General features: G+C 58.1%; 1 protein-coding gene and 1 long non-coding RNA gene across 5 annotated transcripts in view; both read left to right on the top strand.

Annotated features, from left to right (window-relative positions):
* The first annotated feature begins 690 nt into the window (after positions 1-690).
* On the top strand, positions 691-7006 carry LOC144954721 (uncharacterized). 4 transcript variants are annotated; one of them, XR_013641326.1, is made up of 3 exons: positions 691-844; positions 5700-5793; positions 6897-7006. It is a non-coding gene; the product is annotated as an uncharacterized LOC144954721 (long non-coding RNA). The 4 variants fall into 4 exon arrangements; XR_013641325.1 differs by lacking the exon at positions 691-844 and adding an exon at positions 958-990; XR_013641327.1 differs by lacking the exon at positions 691-844 and adding an exon at positions 1867-1886.
* Positions 7007-7462: 456 nt separating this feature from the next.
* LOC144954720 (glutamate receptor 4-like) overlaps positions 7463-9675 on the top strand; it is an 11192-nt gene continuing 8979 nt past the window's right edge. Inside the window, exons 1-2 of the mRNA XM_078885158.1 lie at positions 7463-7497; positions 8175-8236. Coding sequence (XP_078741284.1) covers positions 7463-7497; positions 8175-8236 — 97 coding nt within the window. The remainder of the gene's footprint in view (positions 7498-8174; positions 8237-9675) is intronic.

Genomic DNA, 9675 nt, shown 5'->3' with positions numbered 1-9675 from the left:
TCTGTGTGTGTCAGTGTGTGTGTGTGTGTGTGTCTGTGTGTGTGTCAGTCTGTGTGTGTGAGTCAGTGTGTGTGAGTGTGTGTGTCTGTGTGTGTCTGTGTGTGTCTCTGTGTGTGTCTCTGTGTGTGTCAGTGTGTGTGTTTCTCAGTGTGTGTGTCAGTGTGTCTCAGTGTGTGTGTCAGTGTGTGTGTCTCAGTGTGTGTCAATGTGTGTGTCTCAGTGTGTGTCTCAGTGTGTGTGTGTCTCAGTGTGTGTGTGTCAGTGTGTGAGTGTGTGTGTCAGTGTGTGCGTCTCTGTGTGTGTGTCTCACTGTGTGTGTGTGTGAGTCAGTGTGTGTGAGTGTGTGTGTCTGTGTGTGTCTGTGTGTGTCTCTGTGTGTGTCTTTGTGTGTGTCAGTGTGTGTGTGTCTCAGTGTGTGTGTCAGTGTGTGTGTGTCAGTGTGTGTGTGTCAGTGTGTGTGTCAGTGTGTGTGTCTCAGTGTGTGTGTGTCAATGTGTGTGTCTCAGTGTGTGTCTCAGTGTGTGTGTGAGTCTCAGTGTGTGTGTGTCAGTGTGTGAGTGTGTGTGTCAGTGTGTGCGTCTCTGTGTGTGTGTCTCACTGTGTGTGTGTGTGAGTGTGTGTGTCAGTGTGTGTGTGTCTCAGTGTGTGTGTGTCTCTGTGTGTGTCTCAGTATGTGTGTGTGTCAGTATGAATGTTGTGATTGTGTAAGCGAGGCAGGGGTCCACTCCCTCTCGCCCCCCCCCCATCTCTCTCTCTCTGTGCTCCGTGTGTCTCAGATTTATGTATTGCCTCCTCGCAAACCTGAGACCACTCTCACAGTGTCACAGTGTCTCCGCGAGTCTCCGTGAGTCTCCCCGTGTCTCCCCCCGTGTGTCTCCTAGTGTCTCCCCGTGTCTCGCAGTGTCTCCGCGAGTCTCCGTGAGTCTCCCCGTGTCTCCCCCCGTGTGTCTCCTAGTGTCTCACAGTGTCACAGTGTCTCCGCGAGTCTCCGTGAGTCTCCCCGTGTCTCCCCCCGTGTGTCTCCTAGTGTCTCCCCGTGTCTCGCAGTGTCTCTGCGAGTCTCCGTGAGTCTCCCCGTGTCTCCCCCCGTGTGTCTCCTAGTGTCTCACAGTGTCACAGTGTCTCCCGCGAGTCTCCGTGAGTCTCCCCGTGTCTCCCCCCGTGTGTCTCCTAGTGTCTCCCCGTGTCTCCCAGTGTCTCCGCGAGTCTCCGTGAGTCTCCCCGTGTCTCCCCCCGTGTGTCTCATAGTGTCTCCCCGTGTCTCGCAGTGTCTCAAAGTGTCTATGTGTGTCTCCCCGTGTCTCCCGGTGTCTCCGCAAGTCTCCGTGAGTCTCCCCGTGTCTCCCCCCGTGTGTCTCCTAGTGTCCTCCCCCGTGTCTCGCAGTGTCTCAAAGTGTCTATGTGTGTCTCCCGTGTCTCCCAGTGTCTCCGCGTGTCTCCGTGAGTCTCCCCGTGTCTCCCCCCGTGTGTCTCCTAGTGGTCTCCCCGTGTCTCGCAGTGTCTCAAAGTGTCTATGTGTGTCTCCCCGTGTCTCTCCAGTGTCTCCGCGAGTCTCCGTGAGTCTCCCAGTGTCTTCCCGTGTCTCTCAGTGTCTCCGCGAGTCCTCCGTGAGTCTCCCCGTGTCTCCCCCCGTGTGTCTCATAGTGTCTCCCCGTGTCTCGCAGTGTCTCAAAGTGTCTATGTGTGTCTCCCCGTGTCTCTCAGTGTCTCCGCGAGTCTCCGTGAGTCTCTCCCGTGTCTCCCCCCCGTGTGTCTCATAGTGTCTCCCCGTGTCTCGCAGTGTCTCAAAGTGTCTATGTGTGTCTCCCCGTGTCTCTCAGTGTCTCCGCGAGTCTCCGTGAGTCTCCCAGTGTCTCCCGTGTCTCTCAGTGTCTCCGCGAGTCTCCGTGAGTCTCCCAGTGTCTCCCCGTGCCTCTCAGTGTCCTCCGCGAGTCTCCGTGAGTCTCCCAGTGTCTCCCCGTGTCTCTCCCCGTGTGTCTCCCCCAGTGTCTCCGTGATTTTTTGTATGTCCTCCCCGTGTCTCCCCGTGTCTCCCAGTGTCTCCCCGTGTCTCCCCCGTGTCTCCCTGTCTCCCCCGTGTCTCCCCCAGTGTCTTCCAGTGTCTCCCCGTGTCTCCCCGTGTCCCCCAGTGTCTCCCAGTGTCCCCCCGTGTCTCCCAGTTTCTCCCCCGTGTCTCCCAGTGTCTGCCAGTGTCTCCCCGTGTCTCCCAGTGTCCCCCAGTGTCTCCCCGTGTCTCCCAGTGTCTCCCCGTGTCTCCCCCCCCCCGTGTGTCCCTCGTGCCTCCCAGTGTCTCTCCCAGTGTCTCCCCGTGTCTCCCCGTATCTGTGTGTCTCCCAGTGTCTCCCCGTGTCTCCCCGTGTCTCCCAGTGTCTCCCCGTGTCTCCCCCTGTCTCCCCGTGTCTCTGTGTCTCCCAGTGTCTCCCCGTGTCTCTGTAAGTCGCTGTGTGTCTCCCCGTGTGTCTCCCAGTGTGTCTCCCCGTGTCTCCCAATGTCTCTCAGTGTCTCCGTGAGTCTCTGTGTCTCTCCCCACGTGTCTCCCCGTGTCTCCTCTAGACTCTCGGTCTGTCTCGCTCGGTGTCTGTCTCTGTCCTCCGTGTGTCTCTCACTGTGTGTGTCACTGTGTGTGTCTCTGTGTGTGTCACTGTGTCTCTGTGTGTGCCACTGTGTGTCTCTCACTGTGTGTGTCAGTGTGTGTGTCTCTGTATCTCACTGTGTCTCTCTGTGTGTGTCTCTGTGAGTGTCTCACTGTGTGTGTCTCTGTGTCTCTCTGTGAGTGTCTCACTGTGTGTGTCTCTGTGTGTGTCACTGTGTCTCACTGTGTGTGTCTCACTGTGTGTGTCTCTGTGTGTCTCACTGTGTCTCTCTGTGTGTGTCTCACTGTCTCACTGTGTGTTTCTGTGTGTGTCTCACTGTGTGTCTCTCTGTGTGTCACTGTGTCTCTGTGTCTCTCTGTGAGTGTCTCACTGTGTGTGTCTCTGTGTGTGTCTCACTGTGTGTCTCACTGTGTCTCTGTGTGTCTCACTGTGTATCTGTGTCTCTCTGTGAGTGTCTCACTGTGTCTCTGTGTGTCTCACTGTGTGTCTCTGTGTCTCACTGTGTGTCTCACTGTGTGTCTCTGTGTCTCACTGTGTGTCTCACTGTGTGTCTCTGTGTGTGTCTCTGCGTGTGTCTCACTGTGCGTCTCACTGTGTGTCTCTGTGTGTGTCTGTGTGTGTGTCTCACTGTGTGTCTCACTGTGCGTCTCTGTGTGTGTCTCTGTGTCTCTCTGTGTGTGTTACACACTGTGTGTCTCACTGTCTCACTGTGTGTCTCTGTGTGTGTCTCTGTGTGTGTCTCACTGTGTGTCTCACTGTGTGTCACTGTGTGTGTCTCTGTGTGTGTCTCTGTGTGTGTCTCACTGTGTGTCTCACTGTGGGTCACTGTGTGTCACTGTGTGTGTCTCTGCGTGTGTCTCTGTGTGTGTCTCTGTGTGTGTCTCACTGTGTGTCTCACTGTGTGTCACTGTGTGTGTCACTGTGTGTGTCTCTGCGTGTGTCTCTGTGTGTGTCTCACTGTTTGTCTCACTGTGTGTCTCTGTGTGTCTCTCACTGTGTGTCTCACTGTGTGTCTCACTGTGTGTCTCTGTGTGTGTCTCTGTGTGTGTCTCTGTGTGTGTCTCACTGTGTGTCTCACTGTGTGTCTCTGTGTGTGTCTCACTGTGTGTCTCACTGTCTCACTGTCTCACTGTGTGTCTCACTGTCTCACTGTCTCACTGTCTCACTGTGTGTGTCACTGTGTGTGTCTCACTGTGTGTCTCTGTGTGTGTCTCTGTGTGTGTCTCACTGTGTGTCTCTGTGTGTGTCTCTGTGTGTGTCTCTGTGTGTGTGTCTCTGTGTGTCTCTGTGTGTCTCTGTGTGTGTCTCTGTGTGTGTCTCTGTGTGTGTCTCACTGTGTGTCTCTGTGTGTGTGTCTCTGTGTGTGTCTCACTGTGTGTCTCTGTGTGTGTCTCTGTGTGTGTCTCTGTGTGTGTGTCACTTTGTGTCTCACTGTGTGTCTCTGTGTGTGTCTCACTGTGTGTCTCACTGTCTCACTGTGTGTCTCACTGTCTCACTGTCTCACTGTGTGTGTCACTGTGTGTGTCTCACTGTGTGTCTCTGTGTGTGTCTCTGTGTGTGTCTCACTGTGTGTCTCTGTGTGTGTGTCTGTGTGTGTCTCTGTGTGTGTCTCTGTGTGTGTGTCACTTTGTGTCTCTGTGTGTGTCTCACTGTGTGTCTCACTGTCTCACTGTCTCACTGTGTGTGTCACTGTGTGTGTCTCACTGTGTGTCTCTGTGTGTGTCTCTGTGTGTGTCTCTGTGTGTGTCTCTGTGTGTGTGTCTGTGTGTGTCTCTGTGTGTGTGTCTGTGTGTGTCTCTGTGTGTGTCTCTGTGTGTGTCTCTGTGTGTGTGTCTGTGTGTGTCTCTGTGTGTGTCTCTGTGTGTGTCCCAGGGCAACATGGCGCGTCCTCCCCACGTGTCTCTGTGTGTGTCTCTGTGTGTGTCTCTGTGTGTGTCTCTGTGTGTGTCTCACTGTGCGTCTCTGTGTGTGTCTCTGTGTCTCTCTGCGTGTGTCTCTGTGTGTGTCTCTGTGTGTGTCTCACTGTGTGTCTCACTGTGTCTCACTGTGTGTCACTGTGTGTGTCAACTGTGTGTGTCTCTGCGTGTGTCTCTGTGTGTGTCTCACTGTTTGTCTCACTGTGTGTCTCACTGTGTGTCTCACTGTGTGTCTCACTGTGTGTCTCTGTGTGTGTCTCTGTGTGTGTCTCTGTGTGTGTCTCACTGTGTGTCTCACTGTGTGTCTCTGTGTGTGTCTCACTGTGTGTCTCACTGTCTCACTGTCTCACTGTGTGTCTCACTGTCTCACTGTCTCACTGTGTGTGTCACTGTGTGTGTCTCACTGTGTGTCTCTGTGTGTGTCTCTGTGTGTGTCTCACTGTGTGTCTCTGTGTGTGTCTCTGTGTGTGTCTCTGTGTGTGTGTCTCTGTGTGTCTCTGTGTGTCTCTGTGTGTGTCTCTGTGTGTGTCTCTGTGTGTGTCTCACTGTGTGTCTCTGTGTGTGTGTCTCTGTGTGTGTCTCACTGTGTGTCTCTGTGTGTGTCTCTGTGTGTGTCTCTGTGTGTGTGTCACTTTGTGTCTCACTGTGTGTCTCTGTGTGTGTCTCACTGTGTGTCTCACTGTCTCACTGTGTGTCTCACTGTCTCACTGTCTCACTGTGTGTGTCACTGTGTGTGTCTCACTGTGTGTCTCTGTGTGTGTCTCTGTGTGTGTCTCACTGTGTGTCTCTGTGTGTGTGTCTGTGTGTGTCTCTGTGTGTGTCTCTGTGTGTGTGTCACTTTGTGTCTCTGTGTGTGTCTCACTGTGTGTCTCACTGTCTCACTGTCTCACTGTGTGTGTCACTGTGTGTGTCTCACTGTGTGTCTCTGTGTGTGTCTCTGTGTGTGTCTCTGTGTGTGTCTCTGTGTGTGTGTCTGTGTGTGTCTCTGTGTGTGTCTCTGTGTGTGTCTCTGTGTGTGTGTCTGTGTGTGTCTCTGTGTGTGTCTCTGTGTGTGTCCCAGGGCAACATGGCGCGTCCTCCCCACGTGTCTCTGTGTGTGTCTCTGTGTGTGTCTCTGTGTGTGTCTCTGTGTGTGTCTCTGTGTGTGTCTCACTGTGTGTCTCTGTGTGTGTGTCTGTGTGTGTCCCAGGGCAACATGACGCGTCCTCCCCACGTGTCTCTGTGCGCGCTGCTGCTGCTGCTGCCGCTGCTGCTGAACGTGGCTCAAGCCCAGATCTACACCGGTACCACGCGATGGGGGTGATGGGGGTGGTGGAGGTGGTGGTGATGGGGGTGATGGTGGTGATGGGGGTGATGGTGATGGTGGTGATGGGGGTGATGGTGGTGATGGGGGTGGTAGTGATGGGGGTGGTGGTGATGGGGGTGATGGTGGTGGTGATGCTGATGGGGGTGATGGTGGTGATGGGGGTGGTGGGGGGGGTAGTGATGGGGGTGGTGGTGATGGTGATGGGGGCGATGGGGGTGGTGGTGATGGTGATGGGGGTGATGCTGATGGGGGTGATGGGATGATGGGGGTGGTAGTGATGGGGGTGGTGGTGATGGTGATGGGGGCGATGGGGGTGGTGGGTGATGGGGGTGATGGGGGTGATGGTGGTGATGGTGGTGATGGGGGTGGTGGTGATGGGGGTGGTGGTGATGGTGGTGGGGGTGGTGGTGATGGGGGTAGTGGTGATAGTGATGGTGGTGATGGGGGTGGTGGTGATGGGGGTAGTGGTGATAGTGATGGTGGTGATGGGGGTGGTGGTGATGGGGGTGGTGGTGATGGGGGTGATGGGGTGGTAGTGATGGGGGTGATGATGATCATACTCGTCGTTCATTTTAATTTAATTGTTTTACCTACGTGAACAAACTCAGAGGATGGTGGTGATGTTGATGTCTATGGCGGAACTGATGATGCTCAAACCCCCCTGCCCCCCCCCACTGCCCCCCCTGCCCCCCCCCTGTCCCCCTCCCCCCCACTGCCCCCCCCTGCCCCCCCTGCCCCCCCCCTGTCCCCCTCCCCCCCGCTGCCCCCCCCTGCCCCCCCTTGCCCTCCCTCCCCCTCTCTCTCCATGTCCCCCCTCCCCCCTCCCCTCCCCCCTCCCCCTCCCCCCCTCACCCTCTCCCCTCCCCCCCTCACCCTCTCCCCGCTGCCCCCCTCCCCCTCCCCTCCCCCTCCCCCCTCCCCCCCCTCACCCTCTCCCCTCCCCCCGCTGCCCCCCTCCCCCTCCCTCCCCCCCTCCCCCCTCCCCTCCCCCCTCCCCCCTCCCCTCCCCCCTCCCCCCTCCCCCCTCCCCTCCCCCCTCCCCCCTCCCCTCCCCCCTCCCCTCCCCCCTCCCCCCCCCAGGCTCCATGCTGCTGCTGAACGCGTCTGCGCAGGAGTCGGGCGCCTTCGCCGCGGGCCTCGCCGCCCTGGGGGCGAACTACCGCGGGGCGGGGGGGGGGCGGGGCTGGGGGGGGGTCGGCGTTCACACTCGTGCAGTCACGTGGGTCACACACGCGGTCACGTGGGGCACACACAAGGTCACGTGGGTCACGCACACGGTCACGTGGGTCACGCACACGGTCACGTGGGGCACACGCACACGCCCTGGGGCCAAACTACCGCGGCGGGGGGGGGGGGCTGGCGGGGGGTCGGAGTTCACACTCGTGCAGTCACGTGGGTCGCACTCGTGCAGTCACGTGGGTCGCGCTCGTGCAGTCACGTGGGTCGCGCTCGTGCAGTCACGTGAGTCGCGCTCGTGCAGTCACGTGGGTCGCGCTCGTGCAGTCACGTGGGTCACGCTCGTGCAGGTCACGTGGGTCACACACACGGTCACGTGGGTGGCCCCCCCACCCCCATATCCCCCCCCCCCCACCCAGGGAGACCCAGGGACGGGGGATCAGGGGTAGCAGTCACGTGGTGGTGTTGCCATGGAGACCTCACACTCCCATAAACCCCTCCACCCGTACCCCCTCCACCCATACCCCCTCCACCCGTACCCCCTCAACCCGTACCCCCTCAACCCGTACCCCCTCAACCCATACCCCCTCCACCCGTACCCCCTCAACCCATACCCCCTCCACCCGTACCCCCTCAACCCGTACCCCCTCAACCCGTACCCCCTCCACCCATACCCCCTCCACCCGTACCCCCTCAACCCGTACCCCCTCAACCCGTACCCCCTCAACCCATACCCCCTCCACCCGTACCCCCTCCACCCATACCCCCCTCCACCCGTACCCCCTCAACCCGTACCCCCTCAACCCGTACCCCCTCAACCCGTACCCCCTCAACCCGTACCCCCTCCACCCGTACCCCCTCAACCCGTACCCCCTCAACCCGTACCCCCTCAACCCGTACCCCCTCAACCCGTACCCCCTCAACCCGTACCCCCCCCCCCCCCCCCCCCCCCCCCCAGTGTGTGAGCAGCCTCTCCCAGGGCGTCTTCTCCCTCACGGCACAGACGAGCGGCCCCGCTCAGGACGCAGACGCTGCTCAGCTTCTGCCGGCGCCTGGCTCTGCCCTGCCTCCTCGTGTCCCCCCCCTCCTCCTCCCCCTCCAGCCCCCCCGGGGGGGGGGAGGAGGAGGAGGTCGGAGTGGGGGGCCCCGTGACCCCCCTCTCGATGGCTCCTAACCCCGGAGCCGCTTGGCCGATATCGTCTCCTACTACGGCTGGGAGGACTTTGTCTACCTGCACGACGGCGGTAGGCTTCTGTGTGTGTGTCACTGTGTGTAGGTGTGTGTGTCTGTGTGTGTGTGTGTCACTGTGTGTGTGTGTGTGTCTGTGTGTGTGTGTCACTGTGTGTGTGTGTGTCTGTGTGTGTCACTGTGAGTGTGTGTGTCTGTGTGTGTGTGTCACTGTGTGGCTGTGTGTGTGTGTCACTGTGTGTGTGTGTGTCTGTGTGTGTCACTGTGTGTGTGTGTCACCTGTGTGTGTGTGTGTGTCTGTGTGTGTGTCACTGTGTGTGTCACTGTGTGTGTGTGTGTCTGTGTGTGTGTGTGTGTCACTGTGTGTGTGTGTCACTGTGTGTGTGTGTGTGTGTCACTGTGTGTGTGTGTGTCTGTGTGTGTCACTGTGTGTGTGTGTCACTGTGTGTGTGTGTCTGTGTGTGTGTGTCTGTCTGTGTGTGTGTGTGTCTGTGTGTGTGTGTCTGTGTCTGTGTGTGTCTGTGTTTGTGTGTGTCTGTGTGTGTGTTTGTTTGTGTGTGTGTCTGTGTGTGTTGTGTGTCTGTGTTTGTGTGTGTCTGTGTGTGTGTGTGCCTGTGTGTGTGTGTGTTTGTGTGTGTGTGTCTGTGTGTGTGTCTGTGTCTGTGTGTGTCTGTGTCTGTGTGTGTGTCTATGTGTGTGTGTCTAAGTCGTAGTTTAGTGGTAATGAATTGAGGGTGGAGGGGTTACCAGCCCCCTCGCCCCCGTCCAGAGCACGTGACCTGCTGCGGTGTCTCGAATATTGGCGAAGTTGCCCAACTCCTTCTGAGCGGTCTGGGTGAGGTGTCCGTTCTGTGGAGGGATGATGACGTCTCCCCCACCCCACGTGACCTCGTCACAACTGTGCGGGCCACAGGATTGTGTCCCACTCACTCACCCTCACCACCACTCACCCACTCACTCACCCACTCACTCGCCCACTCACTCGCCCACTCACTCACTCACTCACCCACTCACTCACCCTCACCCACTCACTCACCCACCTTCACCACTCACTCACTCACCCACTCACTCACTCACCCACTCACTCACCCACTCACTCACCCACTCACTCACTCACTCACCCACTCACTCACTCACCCACTTACTCACCCCACACCCACTCACCCCCCCCACCCACCCACTCACTCACCCACCCACTTACTCACCCCACACCCACTCACCCACTCACTCACCCACTTACTCACCCACTCACTCACTCACCCACTCACTCACTCGCCCACTCACTCACCCACTCACTCGCCCACATCACTCACCCACTCACTCACTCACCCTCACCCACTCACTCACCCACCTTCACCCACCCACTCACTCACCCACCCACTCACTCACACCACTCACTCACCCACCCACTCACTCACCCACTCACTCACCCTCACCCACTCACTCACCCACCTTCACCCACTCACTCACCCACCCACTCACTCACCCACTCACT

This window comes from Lampetra fluviatilis, unplaced genomic scaffold, assembly GCF_964198595.1.
Source record: "Lampetra fluviatilis unplaced genomic scaffold, kcLamFluv1.1 SCAFFOLD_1032, whole genome shotgun sequence".
Taxonomy (NCBI): Eukaryota; Metazoa; Chordata; class Hyperoartia; order Petromyzontiformes; family Petromyzontidae; genus Lampetra; species Lampetra fluviatilis.
This window is presented reverse-complemented; position numbering and strand designations above follow the sequence as displayed.